At 34.3% G+C, this 26,173-nt stretch overlaps 1 protein-coding gene across 1 annotated transcript in view; it reads left to right on the top strand.

Moving 5' to 3' along the window:
- The window catches only part of TRPM7 (transient receptor potential cation channel subfamily M member 7), a 104,606-nt gene that overhangs the window by 15,995 nt on the left and 62,438 nt on the right, over window positions 1–26,173 (top strand). The window contains exons 2-10 of the mRNA XM_019730656.3: window positions 4,187–4,266; window positions 9,998–10,036; window positions 14,547–14,745; window positions 16,577–16,790; window positions 19,210–19,334; window positions 20,436–20,607; window positions 21,863–22,037; window positions 23,353–23,476; window positions 24,424–24,496. Coding sequence (XP_019586215.3) covers window positions 4,187–4,266; window positions 9,998–10,036; window positions 14,547–14,745; window positions 16,577–16,790; window positions 19,210–19,334; window positions 20,436–20,607; window positions 21,863–22,037; window positions 23,353–23,476; window positions 24,424–24,496 — 1,201 coding nt within the window. The remainder of the gene's footprint in view (window positions 1–4,186; window positions 4,267–9,997; window positions 10,037–14,546; window positions 14,746–16,576; window positions 16,791–19,209; window positions 19,335–20,435; window positions 20,608–21,862; window positions 22,038–23,352; window positions 23,477–24,423; window positions 24,497–26,173) is intronic.

The raw sequence follows: 26,173 nt of genomic DNA, 5'->3' as shown, positions 1-26,173 counted from the left end.
TTGATTACCTTTAGCTCAAAATAATTCACATGCCCAAGTGGCATATTTTGGAGAGGCCTGTTCTGAACCCCTACATCGCCTAGACTCCTTCCTTTTTTGTCAAGTACTTGTCATTTAACAGGGCTTCTTAAAGAGTTCTTCTGTATCCTTAATTAACAAATTTGTTCATGCTGTGTTCACCTTTTACCCATCTTTCATTTATATTGTAGGTTTCAGGTGTATGCTGATAAACTGCAAATAATTTAGTTAAATAAAAACTTTATATAGTTGGTACTAAAGCAATCTGAGTACTTCTTAATGCATCTATATTTCCATTATTTCAGTAGGTTATTTGAACCCATACGTTAAGTGACTAGTTCTAGTATCTGATTTTGGTGGACTTCATTACCATAGTATGAGACATAGCATGAGTCTTTGCCAGTTGTTTCCAAATAGCTCACAGGGAGAAATTCCAAACAAATTTTCTCTCTCTGTATACTGTCTATATCTGAATTTCATTAATTAATAAATGAACAACTAGTAAGCAGATAGCAATAAGTACAATTATTAATCTGCCTTTTTTTTTTTTTGCAAACCAGTTCTAGTTTTTCTAAAAGAGAGAAGTACCATTTTAAATGACAGATCACAGTATAATTTCAGAGCTGCCCCTAAATCCTGCATTTTTTAATAATAGGAACATAATGAAAATTTCATGAATTTAAAGCAGTAATAGATTAGGTTGGTTTTGGTAGAAATTCAGCCTCACATCATCATGTGTCAGCAGCACTACCAAATGTGGTTTTTGTTTTCAAGTTACAAGCAAAAGTCCTATGAATAAATGTTTTGTCCTTTCAGTTACTGATGCTCTGCCTAGCTTCAGTGTATGGTTGTGGAGTGGGAGAAGGGGCCAGGATAGGAATAATATACCAACAGTTTAACTCAACATGGCCAGAACTTTTGGTTTTCTGGATAATGCTCTAAATACAATCCTGGGGATGGTTCCATGCTCTATAGTTGCATAAGGGAATGGGTGGCATGAAGGGAGCTAGCATTTTTAAATAGTGTAAGCTTCATTGAAAAGATGAAATTTGTTCAAAGACTTGAAGGAGTTGGTAGAATGGAAAATAATGAGGTAGGATGCAGAAATGCAGACACTAGAATCTTAAAGATTCTTGTAAGGACTTTGTCTTTTGTAAATCTCTTGATTAAAATGTGAAAGTATTGGAGAGTTTTGAGCAGAGAAGTGACATGTCATATTTTAAGAGGATAACTTTATCTCTTGAGGAATAGACTGTAAGGTGGCATGAGTGGTTTCTGCAGTAAGCCAGGCAGGAGGTGATTATGGCTTGGATCAGAATAGTAGCAGTGGAGGTTGAGAAGGGTTTAATTCTGAATATGTTTTGAAAGCAAGCTGACAGGTTTTACTCATGGAATTATGTATGAGGTATATAAGGAGAGGAAATCTAGGATGTTCCTAAGTTATTGTCTAGAAAAGATAGAACCAAAATAATTGAATTGCTATTTACTAAGATGGGGAAAGACTGCATGAGAAATGTGTATTTGGGTGAAAGCTGATTTCAATTTTGGCCATGTTAGGTTTGAGATGCCTGTTAGACGTGAAAATGAAGCTGTTGAGTAGCAGGTGGATATATGAGCATGAAGTTCAGGAAAGAATGTGGCATAGAAATAGGAATTGAGAGTCATCCAGTGTATTGATGGTAAATTCAGTGTGAGCACTACAGGAGGGAATATAATGGGAAAAAATAAGCCCAAAGTCTGAGTGACTATAATTGGAAAAAGAAATCCAAAGATTGGGGAGAAGAGGAGAAATCAGCAAGGAGATAAAAGGAGTGGTCAGAGAAGGGAAGAAAACCAAACTAACTGATGAAAATGTTTCAGCAAGATGAGAATGATCAACTTTGTTAAACGCTGCTGACTTCTCAGTGAAGATGAGTCTGAAGATTGACCTTTGGATTTGGAGAAAATCATTGGTGATCTTGTTGAAACTTATTTCAGGAGAGTAGTTGACTTGGAAGCATGTCTGGAGTGGTTTTCAGAAAGCATGGGAGAAGAAGAAGAGAGGGAAAATCTTTTTCCAATGATTTTTGCTGTAGATGGAGGCAGAAACATGGAGTGCTAGCTTGAGGGGGAAGTGAAGTTAAGCAAAGGTTTGTGTGTTTTGTTTTTAAAATGTGGAGAATAATAGCATGTTGCATGCTGATGCGAATGAGTTATGAGCTTATAAAGGAGGAAAAAATTAAAGGAGAATTGTGGAGCGAGTCTTTTAGTTACTGAGGGATTTGGAATCTAGGGCACAAGAGGAATGGTTGGACTTAAATAGGAACACCGATAGTAACAGAAAGGAAGGCATAATATGTGGGTGTATATACTCAAAGGTATGATGTAATAGAAGTTTGTGGAAATTCTCTTCTTGTTGCTTCAGTTTTTTCAGTGAAATGAGAAGTGAGGTGTTACCAGTTTAGAGTGAGGCTGGAGGTTTGAGGAGAGAAGGAGATGATGTGAAATCATACAGAAGAGTGAGAACATGGACGAGGGAAATATAGTGTGATTGTTGGGCATCATTAAGGGGCATTTGAGGTTTGTGGTCATGGTTTTAAAGTGAAACCAGAGGGCTTTTTTTTTCCCTAGTCACATTAACAGTACATAGGCAGTTATGAAGTAGGTGGGTAATGGGATTAAATCAGGGTTGGGTTTGCCAGTTGTATTCTAGAAGCAAACATGAGTTCTAGTACAGTGAAGCTAGGGAGATTGCTACTTTTTATTTCCCCTGAGAAGGATGTAGAGGAAGCAAATTCTTCCAAGGGAATACCAGATTTGAAAATAAGGTGGTGGTGGAGGCACTATGCACTTTTAGAAGTTAGGGCATTTTGCTGATGAAGGGCCCTAAGTTCCAGAGGGCACCCTGTGATTTTTGTTACTAGAGGATCATGGTTTAATTTGCTCCTACCTAAGTGAGTCTATTGAAAGAACCTTGGATATTTTAAATGAGAGATGGAATTTTAGAACCCGAATTCGAGAATTTTGGGGATAAACTAAGGTTTATCATTGTGGTACCTGAAGGATTTTAGAGGAAGCTACAGAACTTCACCCATCATAATTTTGTCTAGAGTACCTTTTCTCCTAGAGGTTTCCTTTTGGAATATAGGCTCTTCCTTTTTATACTGTCCTGCTGAGATCTATGTACCTGTATCTATATTGGTGGAGCCCAAGATCTTTACAGTATCCTAATTTATGGAGTTCACTTGTTTTAGTACATAATATCGCATCCCTTTTTAATCAGTTACCAATAGCAGGATACAGAGTCTAGGTGTCCATTCAGAAGCCTAAGTTACATTTTAAAAAATCAAGTTTTAAAAGTCTTTTAAATAATTTCAGATTTACAGTAATTGAGGAAAATGTGTTAATCTTCCGCAGTGATCCTAGATTTGTCTTATTCTCCCTATTAATTTTTTGCTTTATGTATTTTGAGATTTTTATTTGGTTATTTATATTTAAGATTATTACAACAATCTAGTGAATCAAACATTTGTAATTATGTAATAACCTGCACTAACCGTATTGATGTTTTAGCGTTTATTTTTTCTATTACCTTTCTTTTGTTTAGCATTTACTTGATATCTTCTTTTATCCCAAATTAATCATTCCATGTCCTTATTCTTTAGGTGTTTCTTTTCGAAATAGAATATAGCTAGTTAAATATATCTTAGTTAAATCTGACAATTGTTTTTAATTGACTTTTAAATGATCTGTTTCCAGGGTGGCCAGTTAGTGCATTTGGTTAGAACGTGGTGCTAATAACACCAGGGTTGCCAGATCGATCCCCACATGGGCCACTGTGAGCTGCACCCTCCTTTAAAAAACAAAATCCGCTTCCCAGGATCACAGCAGTCCTTTTTGAGGTTTTTGGCTCACAGTGGTAATCTCAAGCTTAATTTTCCTCCTTTCTGGTTATTTGAAGCAGCAGTACCTACACAGCACTGTTCATGTAGTAATCTAAACCACAATGGACCTAAATGGAATGATTCTAATATTTTAGGTGTGCTGTCATCAGTAAGCATGGTAGTATACAGTAAATATTTAGTGAAATGAAAAACAATACTATATAGAACTATTTTTCTGTGTTATTAAATTATTTATTATAATATTAGTGGGTTAATTTATAAACTGTCCTTTAAATTTTTTTCAGTCCCAGAAATCCTGGATAGAAAGCACTTTGACCAAGAGGGAATGTGTATATATTATACCAAGTTCCAAAGACCCTCACAGGTAAGTCCACCTTTGTTTCTTCTGGGCTTTCCAAGAAATTTAGATGTAAATTGTATTATTGCTTATTTATTAAAAACCAAAGTTATTAATTAAATTATTTGTAGTTGCTGTTCATTTTTGTGTGTACTGTTAATTGTTGTTCTTATAATGTAACATCACATGTCGTAACCAGAGAGCGTAAATGACATTTCCTGGGTCACATGGCTAATAATTCATAAAGATGGTAATGGAATTTAAATCTCCTTAGTTCGATGTACCAGTTCTAAAATAGACACTGTTGGTTTCTCATTGAGAGAAAATTGTGGTTTTGCTTTATTAAAAAATATATATAGGTTGTATTATCATTGAGGAGTTCATTTACTAAATTTGTTAATTTCATTTTGTAATAGAAATAATGAAAGTACTTATTAGGTGTTGACCATATGAGACATAATTTATAAACACAGTTAAGCTGATCATTTTCTTCTACACTAGTTGAATTTTAAAATTAATTTTCTATTAATAGGTTAACACATAGATTTAGAAGTTACCAAAAGTTACAAAGAAAGTCTTTGCACATTAACTATAAATTCTTATTTCTTAAGTACACTGGTATTACCTATTCCTTGGAATACCTTCCAGAAATAGTTAGATACAGTCTTTGCATGTCCAAGCAAATGTATATGTATTACTCCCTCTCCACTTTTAAATACATATTGTTTAGTCCATTGTGTTTATTGTCTTGGCAATAACCACTTTGTTCTTAATTGTTGCATCCTTTTTAATTCTATGAGGTGTGGTAAAAAAATATGGTGAATGTTTAAATAAAAAAATTTATTACAGTAAAAGACACGTTGCCATTAATCTCCATCAAAATACTCTCCCTTGCTTCAAACACACTTACCCCATTGTTTTTTCCGCTTTCTGAAGCATTTCTGGAAGTCCTCTTTCATGAGTGTCTTTAATTGTGCTGTGGTGGCTGCCTTGATGTCCTGAATCAATTTAAAACATTTACCTTTCATGGTTATTTTGACTTTGGGGAAGAGCCAGAAGTCGCACAATGCCAGATCCAGTAAATAAGGTGGATGGGGACACACCATAATGTTTTTATTTCACAGAAATTGCTATACCAGAAGCAGTGTGTGACACAGAGCCTTTCTGTTGTGATAAAAAAAAATATGGTGAATTCTGCTGCCAGGTGCCATCTAACAGAACGGCAGGGATCTTCAATACGAGAAGCAGCATGTTGAACCTTAGTAACAACAGTGTGTGACAAGTTTCAATATGTTTGGTGCAGTCAGTCGGATGTGAGTTGTGGTTGAGAGAAGGTGTGTTTTAAAGTGTGCCAGAAATCTGCGGCACAGAAATGGTGGCATGAGGAGTGCTTCTTGAAATCTCCCTTGGAAGTAACAACAAATTGAACAGCTGTAATTCAACGCAGTATAACTTAAACAGAGAAGCATGTCTGAGAGATCTGTGCATCAAATCACCTAAAAGTGGGCAAATCTGGCAAGCAGGGGAGGAGAGAAGGGCTAAGTGCAGAGACGTGGGTTTCGAACCAAACTCTTCCAAAAAATTGAAGAGGAGGCAGTACTTCCTAATTCATTTTATGAGGCCAACATTATCCTGATATCAAAACATGGTCAGGATAACACAAAGAAAGAAAATTACAGACCAGTATATCTGATGAATACTGATGGAAAAATTTTGAACAAAATTCTAGCAAATGGAATACAACAATGCATTAAAATTATTCTTCACGATCAAGTGGGGTGCCTCCCAGGGGCACAAGGATGGTTCAACACATGCAAATCGATCAGTGTGATAACCAAAAGATAAAAATGATATTATGTCATTAGATACAGGAAAAACATTTGACAAGATACAACATCCATTTATGATTAAAACACTTAATAAAATGGGTATGAAGGAAAATACCTTAACATAATAAAGGTCATATAATGCTAAAAAACTGAAGCCTTTTGCTCTATGTTCAGGAACAAGACAGGGTTGTCCTCTTATCACCTCTGTTGCTCAACATGGTATTGGAAGTCCTGGCCAGAGCAATTAAGCAAGAGAAAGAGATAAAAGGCATACAAATTGGGAATGTAGAAGTTTAAAATTGTCACTTTTTGTAGATGGCATGATTCTTTATATAATGACTCCATCAAAAAGCAATTAGAAGCAATAAATGAATACAGTAAAGTTGCCGGCTACTAAATCAATGTATAAAAATCCGTTGTATTCCTATATACTAACAATGAAATTTCAGACAAAGAAATTAGAAATGAAATTCTTTTTTGCAGTTGCAACAAAAAGAATAAAATACCTAAGAATAACAAAGGATGTGAAGGACCTATACACTGAAAACTGTAAGACATTTAAAAAAAAAATTGAAGAAGACACACAGAAATGAAAAGACATTCTGTGTTCATAGATTGGAAGATCAACATAGTTAAAATGGCCATATTACCCGAATCAATATACAGATTTAATTCAGTCCCCATTAAAATCCCAATGGCATGTTTTAAAGAAATAGAACAAAACACCATGAGATTTGTAAGGAATCACAAAAGACCCTGAATAGTCAAAGTGATACTAAGAAAAAAAATAAGGCTGAACTCCCCCTGACTTCAACTTGTCCTACAGAGCAACGATAATCAAAACAGCATGGTATTGACAGAAAAAAGACACACAGACCAATAAATAGCATTGAAAACCCAGAAATAAACCTACATAAATTTGGACAGATAATTTCCGGCAAAGGAGCTAAAACACACAGTGAACTAAAGAAAGCCTCTTCAATAAATGGTGCTGGAAAAATTTGAAAGCCACATGCAAAAGAATGAAACTAGACTACTGTCTGTCACCATATACCAAAATTAACTCAAAATGGATGAAAGACCTAAATGTAAGGCCTGAAAAAAGCATAGGTGCTAAACTTACGTACATTGGGTTCAAAGAGAAATTTATAAATTTGACATCGAGGGCAAGGGAAGTAACAGCAAAAATAAATGAATGGGACTGTATCAAACTAAAAAGCTTCTGCACAGCAAAAGAAACCATCAGCAAAACAAAGAGGCAGCCAACCGAATGGGAGAAGATATTTGCAGACAACGCCTCCAATAAGGGGCTAATATCCAACATATATAAGGAACTCATACAGCTCAACAACAAAACGATAAAAAATCCAAGTTAAAAATGGGCAGAGGACATGAACAAAAACTTTTCCCAAGAAGACATACAAACAGCTAACAGATACATGAAAAAATGCTCAACTTCACTAGCTATTAGGGAAATGCAAATTAAAACCACAATGAGATATCACCTCACACCAGTTAGAATGGCTACCATCAACAAGACAAATAATAAGTGTTGGGGAGGCTGTGGAGAAAAAGGAACAGTCGTATACTGTTGGTTGGAATGTACATTGGTGTAGCTGCAATGGAAGGCAGTGTGGAGGTTCCTAAAAAAATTAAGAATAGAATTACTGTATTACCCAGCAATCCCTCTCCTGGGTATCTACCCAAAAAATCTGAAAACATTTATCCATAAAGATATATGTACTCCAATATTCATTGTAGCATTATTTACGGGGGTCAAGACATGGAAACAACCAGTGTCCTTCCATAGATGACTGAGTAAACAAGTGGTACATACACACAATGGAATACTACTCTGCTGTAGGAAAAGATGAAATACTGTCATTTGCCACAACAGTGATGGATTTTGAGGTTATGCTAAATGAAATAAGTCACACAGAAAAACAGAGAACCATGAGTTCACTCATATGTGGGATATAAAACTGAAAGCAACAAAGAACAAGACAAATAAACAAAAACTCAGACTCAGACGACAGTTTAGTGGTTGCCAGAGGGTAAGGGAGGAGGGAGATGGTAGAAGAGGGTCAAATATATGGGGATGGAAGGAGAACTGACTCTGGGTGGTGGGCACACAATGTGATATATAGATGATGTATTCAGAATTGTACACATGAAGCCTATGTAATTTTAATAACCATTGTCACCTCAATAAATTTAATTAAAAAAATAAAGATTAAAAAAAGGTGTTATAAATCATTTTCCATCATGATGCCTTGTGTCACACATCGCTTCTGGTATATGGTAATTTTTGTCAAGTAAAAACACGGTGTGTCCTCATCCACGTTATTTTCGGGATCTGGCCTCATGTGACTTCTGGTTGTTCCCCAAAGTCAAATTGATTCAAGACATCGAGGCAGCCACGACAGCGCAACTAAGGACGCTCATCAAAGAGGACTTTCAGAACTGCTTCAGAAAGTGGCAAGAATGTTGGGATAAGTGTGTTCAAAGCGAGGGTAGTATTTTGATGGGAATTAATGGCAACGTATCTTTTACTGTAATAATATATATTTTTTTTATTTAAACAGCATATTGTTTGATCATACCTTGTATGTCTGTATTGTAATTTGTTTTGGTAGTCCCTTACTGATTTTAGCTATTCTGGTTTTCTTTTTGCTATTAGGATAAAATGCTGTAATACTTCAATCATTTTACACATATGCTACATATATTTTTTAGCCTATACTTTTAGTATAGGATTGTTTTTTTTTTTTGAAATATTTTATTGGGGAAGGGGAACAGGACTTTATTGGGGAACAGTATGTACTTCCAGAACTTTTTTCCAAGTCAAGTTGTTGTCCTTTCAATCTTAGTTATGGAAGGCGCAGCTCAGCTCCAGGTCCAGTTCCCGTTACTAGTTGCAGGGGGCACAGCCCACCATCCCTTGTGGGAGTTGAGGAATCGAACTGGCAACCTTGTGGTTGAGAGGATGCGCTCCAACCAACTGAGCCATCCGGGAGCTCAGCGGCAGCTCAGCACAAGGTGCCATGTTCAATCTTAGTTGCAGGGGGCGCTGCCCACCATCCCTTGTGGGAGTCGAGGAATCGAACTGGCAACCTTGTGGTTGAGAGGATGCGCTCCAACCAACTGAGCCATCCGGGAGCTCAACGGCAGCTCAGCTCAAGGTGCTGTGTTCAATCTTAGTTGCAGGGGGTTCTGCCCACCATCCCTTACGGGGCTTGAGGAATTGAACTGACAACCTGGTGGTTGAGAGCCCACTGGCCCGTGTGGGAATCGAACCAGCAGCCTTCAGAGTTAGGAGCATGGAGCTCTAACTGCCTGAGCCACCAGGCCGGACCCTAGTATAGGATTTTGAGAATGAGTCTGTATCTTTTATTTTGATGAATATTGTCAAATTGCCCTTCATAGAGATGTATCGATTTACATGCCCACCAGCAGATATGAGACTACCTTTCTCTGTATTCTTGCCAAAATACTGTCTTAAAGGATTTTAAAAATATATCTTCTAATCAAATGCCCTTTCATATGTATGTTCATATATTTACCTTTTTTATATTGATTTGATGAAGCTATATATTACGGAAACTAATTTTTTTGTCTACAAATATTTTTTCTCAGTTTGTTTTTTGACTTTATTGGTATATTTCTGTCATGTAGAAATATATTTTTACATAGTTAAATATCAGTTTTTTATGGTTTCTGGGTTTTATGTTACACCTAATTGTGTTTAAACATGGAAGCTGTGTTTTAAAAAGTTTTGAATGTCCAAATCAAAGTATAAAATGACCTATGATGTGTACTGAATAATTAAACTGAATGTATGATTTTTCTTTGTAGTTGTGTGTAGATTTTTTAAAAAGTTCAGAGTACTTTTTTTTCCCCTTAAAGTAATAAATTTACCTTGTTTATAGATGCCTTCCAGGATGTCAGATTTGTCAGCAACTTGTCAGGTAAGTTTAATAACGTAATTCTATTGCATAAATTTTGAAAAAGAAAAGTTAGAAATGTCAGAATACAGTGGGATAAAATTCACAGACTGTTATATTTGAGGGTTACTTTACTCACACTTGGGAGGTAAAGGATCAGGTAAAGCTGCTTGAAACTCAAGAGAAGGTATCTGAGCAGAGTTCTAAAGTTGATTGTGGATTAGTTGGGTAAAGATTGAGGGAAAGTGATTTTAGAGAGAACAGGATGTAGAAACAACTGACTGAAAAAGATTATGGTTCTGTCTGGAAACAGCAGAATGTAGTATGTAAGATGGATATTGGAGAGATCAGAGTCTGGAAAAAAATAAGTAGGGGCCAGAGCATTTAAGCTCTCTGTGTATATATGCCCCGTAGTTTTGATTTCATGTTAATGGATATTGTGTGGGGAAGGTTTTCTCTCCCCTCCCTCCTACCCTCCCTTCCTTCCTCTCTCTCTTTCCTTCCCTCCCTTCCTCTTTGCCCCCTCCCTCCCTTCCCTTTCTCTCTCTCTCTCTCTCTCTCTCTCTCTCTCTCTCTCTCTCTCTCTCTGCAGTTGTTGTTTTACAGAGATTGAATTAGGAAAAAAAAATAGTTTGGAAAATTTTGGAGTAATTCTGGCAAAAAAAAATGAGAGCCTGAATTAAGATATTGGCTATGAAATGTAGACATATTTGAAGGGGCTAATGAGAGAAACAGTAGGATTTGGTGAATGTGTGGAGAGAGGGAAGATTTGAGGATGATGCCTAAATTTCTTACTTAGGCATCTAAGTAAATAGTAATGTTGTTTATTAAGATCTGATGAAGGAATGTAAGAGGAAGATGAGAAGGTCTCTGCTTAGTAGACTAGGAACAAAAGTGCATAGAATGAGTTCATTTAGGATATACTGAGTTGTTTTACTATCTCCGTTCTTGTTCATTTCTTCTAGAAATGGGAAATTTCATCTGGTGTCTTTCCATTCAAGATGAAGAGCTTCTTTTAAAAGAGCTTTTGATATAATGCAGATATAATGGAGATTAATTTTTCTCAGCTTGGTTTATCTGAAAATATGTTAGTTTTCTTTTTTTTTGAAGGGTGTTTCACTGAATATAGAATTCTGAGTCGAGAGTGTTCTCATTCCAACATTTTAAAGATATCATATTGTCTTCTGGCTCTTGTTTCTAGTCAGGAGTGAGCTGTCATTAATGTAGTTGTTTTTCTGTATGTAATGTGGTCTTTAGCCATTGTTTCGTAAAATATGTTTTTGCCCTGTTCTCTCTTCCTTCCCTCTGGGACTCCAGTTACATATGTTAGATTGCTCACTGTTTTTTACAGGTTACTGAGGCCCTATTTTTATTTTTTTAATTAAAAGTTTTTCCATTTATCAAATTTGTATTGATCTGCCTCAGACTCACTGACCCTTAGTTTTGCAATCTCCATTATTCTGCTTTGCCCATCCAGTGAACTTTTCATTTCACGCATTATCTTTTTCAGTTCTAGAATTTCCATTTGATTCTTTACTGCAGTTTCCATGTCACTCCTGTGATGCCCTATCTGATCCTTATTATTACCATCTATTTGTATAAGTACTTGAATACATTTATAATACCTGCATTAAAATCTTTGTTTACTAATTTCAACATCTGTGTTGACACAGATATAGCTCAGTCCATGGCCAAGAACCCATGGTGAATTCTCATGCAAGTTTCTTTGCCTCCCTCGCTGTATAACTCTCTTTGGTACACTGCTACAAATTATAACTGTTTCGCTAGCCTAGAATTCTGTTTTCAGCCTCCTTGCTCAGTTCAGTGACACTGCTATTTTCTGCCTGGGCATCACCTGTGCACAGTGTTTGAGAAATTGCCCAAGGCCGGTACAATCATGGAGAATCACCTCATATATTTCCTTCATTTCAAGGACCAATGCCCCATGCTTCCTCTTGGTCATTGCTGGAAAACAGTTATTTCATTTTGTTGACTTTCATCAAGAGTCCCTAAAACAACCCCTAGGTTTGGTGATTAGCTAGAAGGACTTACAAGACTCAGAATGTTGTGGTACTCATGGCTAAGATTTAATAAGTATGATATCTGTGTTGAGGAGGTTCCTTCCTTTTCTGGTTTGCTGAAAATTTATGGTGCATGGATGTTGAATTTTATTGGCCTTTTCAGTGAGCAAGCTTTTTATGTTTCATTGATTTTTCTTTATTGTTTTTCTCTTTTTTGTTTTATTGTGTTTTTATTTCTTTCCATCTGCTCACTTTGGGTTTAATTTGCTCTTTTTAGTTTTTATACAGAAGTTTAGATGAATATTACATGAAAGGTCTTTTCTAATTTAAACTATTACAGATTTTTACTGTGTTTAGTACATTTTTAAACTATAAAGTGTGTGTATACACACACACACACACTGTAACTTTTATTCTAAACGCTGCACAATTGCATTCCATATGTTTTGGTATTATTTTTATTTTGTCCTAAATATATTCTAGTTTCTTTTGTGCCTTTCATTGATTCATGAGGTAATTAAAAGTGTATCGTTTAATTTCCAAATACTTGAGGATTTTCCGCATGTTTATTTTATTGGTTTCTAGTTTAATTTCTTTGTGGTCTGAGAACATACTTTGTGTGGTTTCCATCCTTTGTAGTCTATTGAGACTTATTTTATCGTACAGAATATGGTTAATCTTGGTGAATACTTCCTGTGCACTTGAGTAGAATTTTTATTTTGTAGTTGGGTAGAGTGTGCTATAAACATCTATTAAAATCACTTTGGTTGGCTCATAGTTTTGTTCAAGTCTTATAGGATTCTAAGTTAATAAGTATTTTTTCCTTTTAGTACTTTAAAGATGCTGTACCAGTTACTTTTGGCTTGCATAGTTTTTGACAAGATGTCTGCTGTCATTCTTATCTTTGTTTTTCTGTACATCGTGTGACATTTGTGCTCTGTTTTTCTGGCTGCTTTTAAGATTTATCACTGGCTTTCACCAATGCCCTAGCATAATTTCTTCAAGCTTGTTTAGTTCTTACTGAACTGCTAGATCTGTCCATCAGATAATTTTCAAATTTTTGTACCTATACCTCCAGGACTTGAATTAGGTGTGTGTTGAGCTACTTGATTTTTCCACAGGTTGCTAATGATCTTATTACTTTTGTTCCCCCCAGTATTTTCTCTCAGTGTTTCCTTTTTGATAGATTCTATTGCTATGTCTTCAGGTTTGCTGGGTTCTTTTTGTAGACTAATATGTTCTGAATTCCAGTGTATGACATTTTCATTTCAGATATTATATTGTCTTTAGATGTTCTAGTTAGGCTTTTTAAAAAAAAGTACTTTCCAGTTCCTCCCTCATTGAGTTCATTTTTTCCCACTTTCCCAAGATATTCTTAATAGTTGGAGCTTATTTATAATAGTTGTTTTAGTGTCTTCTGTTGATTTCATCATCTCACTACAGTTTCTGGGTCTTCATTAATGATTTTTTTTCCACTTATATTTTACTACTTCTTTGCATGCCTAGTGATTTCTGATCGGTGCTGTACACTGAATTTTGTGTTTTGGGTGCTGGATTTTGTTGTATTCCATTAGGGAGTTTTGGACTTATTTTAGCATGCAGTTAAGTTACTTTGGATCAGTTGGAGGCTTTCAAGTCTTGCACTTAGACTTTGTCAAGGCACATGCAGTCTAGGTCTAATTTAGCCTTTCTAATTAGGTATTACTCTTCCGAGGACTCTATTATAGACTTGCATATTATGAGATGTTTCCATTCTGGCTAGCTGGTGGAAACACAAACTGTTTCCTGCCCTATATAAACATCAGGAATTATTTGGCCTACTGCTGTCTAGTAGTTCCTACTATATCCTTGGTTAATTTGTTCGTTCTCATGCTTAAGGAGACCCTTCTGCATATGTCTGGAACTCTTTCTCTCTCTGGTGCTCCCACCTCTTTTTGTTTTCTGTCCTATAAACTTTAGCTCCTTTGGCTTCTACAAACTCTGATAAGATTTTTTATCAAATCAGTGAGACTGTGCAGCTACATTGGATTCCTACTTTCTACACAGTGGTCCAGTAAGTGCTTCTAGATAGAATGCAAACCCTCTTTCTGCCCTTGACCCCAGGCCACCATTGTAGTCACTATATAGATTAGTTTGCATTTTCTTGAATTCTGTATACATGGAATCATAAATATGTACTTTTTCGTGGCATCTGGCTTCTTTCATTCAGCATGATGATTTTTGAGATTCATTCATATTGTTGTGTTTATTAGTGGGTCATTCCTTTCTGTTGGTGAATGCTATCCTGTTATGTGGCTATACTACATTTTGTAGAAGCCCATATTAAGTTTAGATGACTACATCATCAAATACTAATGTATTTATACCTTTTCAGTGCTGTAGTGAAGGTGTTAATTTATTGATATCCTAAAATCAAAAAGGTCAGATTATACCCTTCATTTATTCATTTTAATTCAGTTTCTTTCATTGACTAATTTTTTGAAAGGTCTTTAAACTCTCATTTTTTTCTTTAGGTGTTTTTGTGGTCGCTTGGTCAAGCAACATGCTTGTTTTACTGCAAGTCTTGCCATGAAATACTCAGATGTGAAATTGGGTGACCATTTTAATCAGGCATTAGAAGAATGGTCTGTGGAAAAGCATACAGAACAGAGCCCAACGGATGCTTATGGAGTCATAAATTTTCAAGGGGGTTCTCATTCCTACAGAGCTAAGGTATGTCACATATTTTATTTTTTTACTTCATTTATCTTGTTATATAAATAATATGCATTTATTATCTGACAATTTATATAACACTATGTCATCAAGTTAGTTTTAATCATTTCTTTATGTATTTTGAAATTCTTTGTATAGTTGCATACAAATATAGAATTGTTATAGTTTGGTGACTGGAACCTTTTATCAGTATAAAATATCTTTTATTTATCTCTTGTCATTTTTCCTGACAAAGTTTGCTTTTTCAGTGATCAGTATATCTAAATTTTATTTTACTTTTAACCTTTTCTTATGTTTAAGAGGTCTCTTTTCAAGTGGAATGTAATTTTTTTAAATATTGTCTACTGTCTCACTTTTTCTTTATTCTCTTTCGTGTCTTTTGAATTAAGTATTTTTTATTCTCTCTTTCCTTATTAGCATATTACACATTCTTTTTCTATCTTTTAGGTTAATCTCATAATAAACACTATAAAATACATTTTTTACTTGTTATATTATAAATTAAGTACTTTTACTACTTCCTGGACAATGCAAGAACCTTTGAAATACTTGTAACTGCATTTATTTCCCTCATCACTTACGTGCTTTTGTTGGTATTAATTATATTTCTTTCTGTACTTTAAAACCCAAAACATAATTATTACCAACAATTTATCCTGCCTCTCTGCCTTGATGGGAAAACAGTGCCAAATGGTGGGCATACCTCTCCAAGTTTTCCTATTCTCTTGGATCCTGATTCCTTAAGTTTCCCTGCTTTTGTAGCTTTCTGATGCTTTAAGATAGATGTTATTGATCTGTTTTCTAGTTTCTGTAGTTTGCAGGGGCAGAATTAATCCAAAACAACCTAGTCATCATTGCCAGAAGTGGAATTCCTCATTTATTTCTAACAATCTTTTTTTTCTTTTTAAACTTTTATTTATTTTACGTGTGTTTTTCCAGCACCCATCAGCTCCAAGTCAAGTAGTTGATTCAAACTAGTTTTGGAGGGCACAGCTCACAGTGGCCCATACGGGGATCAAACCGGCAACTCTGATGATATGTGCATCGTGCTCTAACCAACTGAGTTAACCGGCCACCCCAACAATTTTTTTTTTTTTAATTTTGAACTGTTTTCCAAACACAACTTTATATACTTAAGCATAACAATGAGTTAAAACTAATCCAGAAAGACTTTAGTATAGAACAAATCTCATTACAGCATTCTTAAGGTACTCTGGAGTAAAATTTATTTTCAGTAATTTGTGGGTCAAATCCACAATTACTTCCAGTGAGGAAAACAGTTATCCGTATTAAAAATATCTTTGTCATTTCACTACACAGTCACAATTCTATTATAAATGAATAATATCCTTGACAAAACTTTCAAACAGGTAATTCAATATTTGCTTCTCTTAATAGCAAGAGTTGTAGAAGCCTCCTGTTTTTCACCATTCTCTTTTTCCCTTTTCCCATCATCATAGCTAGCCTTAATTCACTACTTCTCATTCACGGCATAGTCATAGTTAAATAAGCTAATAAATACTTTGGATAAATTTGTAAATTTGATGAATGGTAATTGAGTTTATGTAAACAGAAAAAGTAACATTTATATGTCTTAATCTTAAGGTTTAAAAATTTGAGTGCCACTACTATAGCTCTTACAGAATGATTTTCCAACTTGAAAATCATCTGTTGCTTTTTTGTAGGAGTATAAATCTAGTAAAAGTAGCCTATGAAATCTATTTGTAACAATCTGATTTAAGTAGAAGTTTTCTAAATTTGTATAATGTTGCATTATGAAACTTGCGACCATATTCAATTATTTTGTTCTTTTAAAAATCTTTTTTAGTATGTCAGACTGTCATATGACACCAAAACTGAAGTCATTCTGCAACTTCTGCTTAAAGAATGGCAAATGGAATTGCCCAAACTTGTTATCTCTGTACATGGGGGCATGCAGAAATTTGAGCTTCACCCACGAATCAAGCAGTTGCTTGGAAAGGGTCTCATTAAAGCTGCAGTTACAACCGGAGCCTGGATTTTAACTGGAGGAGTAAACACAGGTAATGTGATGAGTACACCAATTTTATTTAGTGTGTTTGTAAATTTTTCATAATATCAATTAGATATTTGAAATAATAGTTAGCATTGAATATAAATATATTCAGTTCTTCTGTTAAATAATCTACAGTTCCTAGGTATACATGGTAACTATAAAAGTATTTGGTTTTTCTTTTTTAAAAATAATGCATTTTAGAGCAGAGGTTGGCAAACTGTGGTCCATGTACCAAATCCAGCCCACTCCTTGTTTTTGTAAATAAAGGTTTATTGGAACACAGCCACACTCATTTGTTTTTGTATTATCTATGGCTACTTTTGTGCTACAACAGCAGCAATGAATGTTGGACTGTACGTCTTGCAAAGCCTAAAATATTTACTATTTGGTGCTTTACAAGAAAAGGTTGATGATCCCTACTATAGCAAAGTATTATTTCTGTCACTTTCTGGCTGCTGGTAAATTGTAGAAGAGTGGCAGTCTATTACCTAGGCAGTGGTAAGAAGTAGCTTTGAAAAATAATTTTTAATACAGTGGGTGCCAAAAAAATGTATACACATTTTAAGAGAAGAAAACTATTAAAATTGTAATACTCAATATATACCAATAACAAAAAATGAATACAAGTCACCTTTGACTTCTGCAATTACAAGAGGTGCTCAGAGTGGTTACCATCAACGTCCAGACACTTCTGATTACGGCGAACTACTGCCTGGGCAGCGTTGACCAAAGTGTCCACTTGTATACATTTGTTTGGCACTCCTGGTATACTATAATCTTTCCTTCCAAGTCTTCCCTATACAGGTTAGATATAAGGAAGGCAAATTAATTTTAATATCCAAAGTAAAACAATTACTACTTAAATTAGCTTGTAAATACCTAATTCATTACCAGCAACTGTGTTTTGAACCTCATTGTGTGTCAGGCATTCTCCTGGCTGCTAAAAATGTGTCGTTCTACACAACAAGTAAAATATTTACCTTCATGGAGCTTATATTCTAATGGGGGAGATGCAGACAACAAACAAACATAGCTAAATAATGTATAATATGTTACATGATAAGTGCTATGAAGACACATGAAATATAAAGGAGGAATAATAAGGGATGGTGGAGGGGGCTTCACTGATAAGGTGACATTTGAGTAGAGATGGAAGGAATGAGGGAACAAGATAAGAATAATGTGGGGCAGAGCATTTAAAGCAGAAGAAACAGCTACTGTTTGTTGGGAGACCAGTAAGAATAGTCCAGCGCACCTTGGTGGAATGAACAAGGAGCGCTAAGTGATGAGATCAGAAAGTTACGGGTGTTTGATGGCGGCTAGAATGGGGTGGCGTGGTGAATAGCTGGGCAGTAGGCAGATCATTATATAAGGCCTTGTACTCCATTATAAGTACTTGAGCCTTTACTCTGAGAAAGGACAGTTTTAAGCAGAGTTGACGAGTGAAGATCACTTGGATGATGTTTTGAAAATAGACTGTAAACAGTCAAGACAGCAGTTGGAAGACCAGTGAAGATGCTACTTCCATATTCAGGTGAGAAATGAAATCTAATGCATTATAAGAACTAAACTGAGTGATGGCACTGGTTTGCTAGGGCTGCTGTAACAAAATCCCACAGATTGAGGTAGCTTGAAAAAAAGAAATTTATTTTCTCACAGTTCTGTAGGTCCAAGATCAAGATGTTAGTAGGTTTAGTTCCTCTCTTCTTGACTTGCAGATGGCAACATTCTTACTATAATATGTCCTCTTGTGGCCTTTCCTCTGTGCATGTGCATTCCTAGTGTCTCTTTTTGTCCAACTTTCTTCTTCCTATGAGAACACCTGTCAGATTGGATTAGGGCTCACCCTAATGGCCTCATTTTAATGTGGTAACTCTTCTAAAGGACCTGTTTTCAAAATCAGTCACATGCCAAGGTACTAGTATATAGATTTCTATGTAGGAATTTGGGGGCGGATACAGTTCAGTTCGTAACAAGTGATAATGAGGAGTTATATATTCTTTTGAATTGTCTTTTCTACTGTTCTCCCAATTTTTGATTCAGTTGGACAACTTGTATAATTGTGTGTGTGTGTGTATGTTACTTATAGTTCTGAGCCATGCTCTTCATTTTTTAAAAATGATGTGTAGCTCAGTAACAAAAAGCTACTTACATGAGGAATCTAAGAGGATGAGGCCTAGCAACATAATAAAAGTGAGTTTTACATGTGTTTCAGGCAGTTGTAGTGATTTGATATCATGGTTTTGGTGGGGTTTTTTTTACCTTTTTGGTCGTTTTCTTTTGTAAGTTTGTCTTTTGGACCTTTTTGCCTTTTATCGTGTATGTGTAAAGAAAATTAACACAAATTGTAATGTTACAGATCGAGCACGGGATTCTTAACACAGTGGAGACTTTCAAATAAAGTGAATTAAATTTTGTATGAACAGGTGTGGCCAAACATGTTGGTGATGCCCTCAAAGAACACGCTTCCAGATCATCTCGAAAGATTTGCACTATTGGAATAGCTCCCTGGGGCGTAATTGAGAACAGAAATGATCTTGTTGGGAGAGATGTAAGAGTGGTTTTAAAATTTTTTATGTTTGAACTTATACATAAACAAAATTAGAGCAAATGTATTGCCGTTCAACTTAAAATATTCATGAACATACCATACTTTTCAAATTACATTTAAAAAGTTTTTTTCTGAGGCTTTCTTCTGATCTTTTTGAAAATGCATACATAGATAAAATATAGTGTTGGTGCATTTTGGTTTCTGCCTTTTTTGTGTAACTTCCGTGTTTTCCTGAAAATAAGACCTACCTCGAAAATAAGCCCCAGTTAAGATTGTCAGCCAGATGGCCGCATTTAGTACGTTATGATGATGTTCCAGAAGAAGATGACATGACTGTATTTGAATAAATATAGATTGTTGTACATGAAAAAACATAAGACATCTCCTGAAAATAAGCCCCAATGCGTCTTTTGGAGCAAAAGTTAATATAAGACCCAGTTTTATTTGGGGGGAAATACGGTATAAGGCCTGGTATTATTTTCAGGGAAATACGGTATTTCACACCTTCTCCATATGCCAGTCTTTGTAATTAAAATTTTAATGACCAAATGACATTAAGAATTAATTTTATTGTCACTAAGAGGAATGAAATATTAGTGTTTTATTTGAATAGGTTAAAGACATGTGAGTTGATTGTGGGTATTTATCAAGAGACTATTTAAAAGGAATTACTGAATTACAATAACTTTTAAGTGCAATTAAATTTCTAATATCAATTTTAAAGATTCTACTTATGGCTAGATAAATAGCAATATGACATTTGATTGCTTTTATTCATTGCCCTTTACATATTGCTCTTTATTCACTAATAGCCTAATTGTTACTTATTGCTTCATATTGTTTACTTATTTGCTGCTTCTGCCTTTATGTGTGATAATGAAATATTATATATTCTGCAGTAAGAGTCAAAATATCATTCAACCCATATTGATTAATGTTCATCTGCTTAAGCAAAGCTTGTACTTTTTGATATATTTTCTTTTTGTTACTATAGGTAAATGGAATTTTACCTATACTTGCCTTTGCAGATTATTTCAGTTTATTTTTACTTTACATTATATTTAATCCTTCCCACTAACTCTTATATTTGATATTGTTTAGGTGATTGCTCCTTATCAAACATTATTGAACCCTCTGAGCAAATTGAATGTTCTGAATAATGTGCATTCCCATTTCATATTGGTGGATGATGGCACTGTTGGAAAGTATGGGGCAGAAGTCAGACTGAGAAGAGAACTTGAAAAAACTATTAATCAGCAAAGAATTCATGCTAGTAAGGGAATTTGTAAATTTGTTACTGTTGAAATTATTCTGGGCTGTATTAATTGCTAGCAGCATTCTTAAAAGGTAGAATGTTCTTTGAAGTGCTCATTTCCTTATATAGCAAGATAACATATGAAACAACCAAGAATGACTGACCTTAGACAAGTAAGACCTAGGAAAAGAAGTCTTAAAGCCAAATAGGGTATTCAGGTATTGAGGCCAAAGCCCCAAACATTCATTTGAAACTCTGTTGCTATTGTAACCCCATTACAGCCCAAGGAATTCTGAAATATTCTTAATGTGTGATATATTCTAATACATGACTTTGATAGTCAAGAATGAAGAGTAAACGAGGGGGGAAAAGTGCTTTATTGCAAAGTAAGGATCATCTTGTTTAAAGTTTATAACATGAGTAGGTATCACTCTTCGGGAGGTGTGTCTTAAAAGTTGGTATTCTTGATACTGGTCTTCCTTTCCAACGGTGGTAAAACTTTCTGGTTCAACATTTCTATTTTTATTTCAAAAAGAAGAAATTTTATAATCCTAGGACACGAAGAAGTGAGCTCAATGACAAAGTGAAATAGAAATTCAAAATTGTAGAACTGTGCATTCAGATTATGGTGGCGTCATAGCATCTCTTAAAATTAGGAATGTCTTAGAATACTATAGTTACTTATATTTTGGGTTCTCTAACTGCATTGCAGGGTATTGTTAAAAACAAAAATTGGTATTCTTCACTAAATTTTTTTCTGTTATTCTTGTAGAGTTCTTGGATTCTATTGATCAGTTACTTTTAAATCCTGATTTTGTCATTAATTTCTATATTAATGTCTCAGTGTATTTGGAATTAGAAATACACATTTTAAAAATGAATAAAACAGATATATAGAAGTTCAACTCATAAAGTATTAAAAAGCAAACTAAAAACTAGTTATTTTTAAAATTTCTTATCTAGAGTCCAATTAATGAAGTAAAGTAACTTTATTTTTCAATAAATGTGTAAATTCTAGTTTATACTTAATTATGTATTGGATTTTCTAATTTTGTCATTTAGAACAGACTTTAAGTCAATGAAAAAGTAATTTACTCTGTATTTAATTTATTTATGCCAGACTAGCATCATGTTGAGTGCTTAAAATGAAGTCAAAACAGTTTTAATGAGAAATTATATTGTGGCCTTTATTTTTATTTTGTTTTTGATTGGGTAAAAAACAAGATCAAATTACTGAATTTTGCCTAATATCTTAATCTTTTACCTTTTTTAGGAATTGGTCAAGGTGTCCCTGTGGTGGCACTTATATTTGAGGGTGGGCCAAATGTTATCCTCACAGTTTTAGAATACCTTCAGGAAAGTCCTCCTGTTCCAGTTGTCGTATGTGAAGGAACAGGCAGAGCTGCAGATCTGCTGGCATATATTCATAAACAAACAGAAGAAGGAGGGTAAGTGTATAATTACAACAAATTTTTGATAACTTTATATAATGAAGCTTGTGGTTTTTGGATATTAGATTCATTTTAGTGTATGAACATGAAAATTTCAAGTTTAATACAATGTCTTGTTAAGGTTTGAGGAAATAGCCTGTCTGATACATTATTGAAATGAATTAAAATATAGCAGTGTATTCATAGAGGACAATTTTGCAAGATCTGTCGAACATACAGAGGCACATATCTTTTGACGTAGTAGTTCCATTTCTGGGAATTGTTCTTTAGATGTTCTTGTACACATGAAATAACACGTTTAAAGTTACTCGTTACAGCATTGTTTGCAATAGTAAAAGATTGGAACAAAATTGAACATATATCAAAGGGACTAGATAAACCAAATAAATTATGATCTATCTGCACAATGGAATAGTTTATAGCTGAGTAAGGTTGGTATCTGTACATAGATTTGGGAAGATTATCAAGATGCGGAGGGTCCCAGAAAAATGTATACACATTTTAAGAAAGGAAAAAAACTGTATTAAAATTGTAATACTTAATATATACCGATAACAAAAGAAGACTACAAGTCATGTTTGACTTCTGCAATTATAAGAGATGCTCAAAATGGTTACTATCAATGTAATTTTGATACAGTTTTTTCCTTTCCTTAAAATGTGTATACATTTTTTTGGCACTCTGCATATACACAGAAAAAGGAAGATGTAGAGTAGCATGTAGAGTAGCATAAAAGATACTGTGTCATTTATGTAGAAAAAGAGAGAGGATAATTTTTTGTATATATAGACAGAGATCCTGGAAAGTTATACAGACTAGTAGTGTTACTTGAAAGCAATTGAGATAGAACAGGTCAGATAGAAGACAGTGGGAAGGAGACTTCCATGAATTTTCACATTTTTATATTTTAAATTATTTTACATCATTATATTTTTGAGCCATATAAATATAATACCTATTAAGAAAAATAAAAATGCAAGTATGGTCATGTTTAAGACATTTTGGTGAAATACTGCTCTATACAGCGTAATGTCTTAAAATTATCTTTATATAATATCTTTTAAAATGTGAATGCTGATATTGCAGCACATGCCTTGTAAAAAATTTTCAGAATAATAACTCCATCCCATTTTACCCCTTATGAATTATAGTGGGAGTCTCATGAAGGAGAGAATTTCACTGAGAGTCAAGTATTTAAAATTAATGCACTAGCTTTAAAGGTCTTACATGGATTCACCTGTCCTTCATTTCATATTCTACAAATAATGGAAACAGAAATCAGTGAATTAAGTTTTGTTAACTCTTACTCTAGGAATCTTCCTGATGCAGCAGAACCTGATATTATTTCTACCATCAAAAAAACATTTAACTTTGGCCAGAGTGAAGCAATTCATTTATTTCAAACACTGATGGAGTGCATGAAAAGAAAGGAGCTTGTAAGTAGATTTTAGCACAGTAAATAAGCCTTTTTATTTTATTCAAAGCACATTCTAAATTGGTGAAAAACTGGTTTTTAATTTGGAATTTAAATTTTCATATCTTTTTTTTAACCATGTAAAGATGTCATTTATTGTTTTGTTCAAGTTAAAAGGTAGCTTAGAAGAAGAATTATAGTTTTTATACGGTATTGAGATATATATTTGTACATCTGTTTTAGGAAAAGTTTCATAACTAGGCCTCAACAGACAAGGGCCAGAATCAAGGAAGAATGCTAAAGAGTTTGTTATTGGCTCCTCTAAAATGTATTGATTAATAGACAAAAAAAACTTGAGTGCTCAAATTAAATTAAAGATCAGTGTTGCTTGATTTTCAGTCATCTAAACATGGCTTTAAGTTTTCAGAGATAAAGTTTATCAACTCTATAGTAGGTGGATGATGTATTTCATTTTTGTACACTATGAAATAAAGTTAGTTGAAAAATTTGTATTGAGGTTATTACAGTAGTCTTTTACTTTATGAAAAAGGTTATTAAATAAAAATCTCAAATGGTATTACACTTCAAATAATTTAAAGAAATTTGCAGTAAAAAAAATTCTCATCAAGGACACATAATAGAATAAGTGTTCACTCTGTAGAAGGAACAGCAGGATTTTCTCAGATAAGTAATCTATAGCCTCAGCCCATAAGTCACTTACTCAGTAGTAAAGAACATAAGATAGGTCAAAAAATGAAACCAAACATTTTGAGTATACTTACCATTTTATTTGCTAAATTATACAAACTCTTTTACAATAATATTATGTTTTTTGGTTCCTTATTTCTGACCAAAAAATCCTTCCAAAACTGTATCTTCCATGTAGTTTGCAATTACTCTCTGTTTTATGTCTTATGCCTTGGCTTTTAAAATGTAATGGCATAATATTATGAATTAATCTTTAAATAGATCACTGTTTTCCACATTGGATCAGATGAACATCATGACATAGATGTAGCAATACTTACTGCACTGCTTAAAGGTAAGATTTAAACTTTTTTTTTTGTAAGATCATTTATGTCCTGTTTATACAAGATAGGACTTTTTAATTTAGCAAAGTGTTTGGACCTGATTTTTTTTCAATAATTTTTCTTTGTGAAAGACACATTTTTTTGACAATAAGTTTGCTTCTGTTTTTATCTTGTAGAATTTTTCTAAAAGTTTATAGCAGGATTTATGCCACCAGACCTATTTAATTATCCTAAGAATGTGTCACATTTTTGATTGGCTAAAAAAATAAGTATATAAAGGTAAAAAGATATTAGTTGATAGAAATTCAAAATAGCATTTTCTTTTCAATGAATTTTTTTTTTAATTTTATTGGGAAATATTGGGGAACAGTGTGTTTCTCCAGGGCCCATCAGTTCCAAGTCATCTTCAGTCTAGTTGTGGAGGGCGCAGCTCAGCACGAAGTCCAGTCGCTGCTTTCAGTCGAGGGGGCACAGCCACCACCCCATGCGGAAATTGAACTGGCACCCTTGTTAAGAGCTCGTGTTCTAATCAACTGAGCCATCCAGTTGCCCCGCCAGAAGCTCAGCGGCAGCTCGTTGTCTTCAGTCTAGTTGTGGAGGGCGCAGCTCACTGGCCCATGTGGGAATCGAACCGGCAATCCTGTTGTTCAGAGCTCACACTCTAACCAACTGAACCATCCGGCCACCCAAAAAATAACATTCTTAAACATGCAATTTTCATTCTGAAGGGAAATTTGGAAAGAAAAATAGGGATGTCTTCTAGGATTAAGGGGTTAAGCACATTGAATTATTTTTCTCTCATTATCTTGCCAAAGACATCCAACTGATATAACAAACAATATTGCAGTGAAAAATCTTTTAAAATTAAAAACTAAAATGATGTCCCATCTAAGTACCTGAAAACCCCATTATGCAGTGAGGTGGCAGGAGCTGAGCAAGAGGGCATTATTCTTGTTATCATTTACAAGAATTTCCAAAATATTAGACCACAATAAATTGCCAGTAGATCACACATTTTAAAAATATATAATAAAATATAACATATACATAATCTTGAGAACAAGAGATCATAAGTAATGGGATAGCAAGAAACTACTAAGGGAAAGCTCAGTAAATGGGATTGCATAAAAATACGATCTAAAAAGAGAGCACCTAGTATTTGCCATATACTTTCTATGTTGTAGTGGTGTAGAGTATTTATTTTATTTTACCTTTACAATAGTCTTAGGGGGAAGATTTCTTATTATTTTCCTTATTTTATAGATGAGGAAACTAAGGAAAAAGAATGTGGAGGGATCACAGAGAGCTGTTGTTAAAAATAAAAAGATGACTACCTCATGGAAAAATGAGTCATACTTTATGTAAAAGATATTAGCAGAATAATACAAATCCTTGGAGGAAATGTGGAAAGATGGTCAGTGTTATAATTTTTAGAAAGTAAAGTTTGCAAAAAATCTTTGTCCCTCTAATAGGTATTCTTATACCTCTGATGGATGTTATAACCTTTCTGGAATGTATTTTGGCAGTATATCAAAAACTTCAAAGTATATGTCCTTCTACTTACCAATTTGGCTTCTATAAAATCATCCTATGTAAATTATCAAACGTGCACAAAGTATACTTACCAGAAAATTGAAAATAACCTGAATGCCCAGTAGGATATTTATTGAATAAATTTTAGTTCACCT

The sequence above is a fragment of the Rhinolophus sinicus genome, chromosome 3, assembly GCF_057876585.1.
Source record: "Rhinolophus sinicus isolate RSI-liver-muscle chromosome 3, RSI-T2T, whole genome shotgun sequence".
Classification (NCBI taxonomy): Eukaryota; Metazoa; Chordata; class Mammalia; order Chiroptera; family Rhinolophidae; genus Rhinolophus; species Rhinolophus sinicus.
The sequence above is the reverse complement of the archived record's forward strand: the minus strand, read 5'-3'. Positions and strand labels throughout refer to the sequence as shown.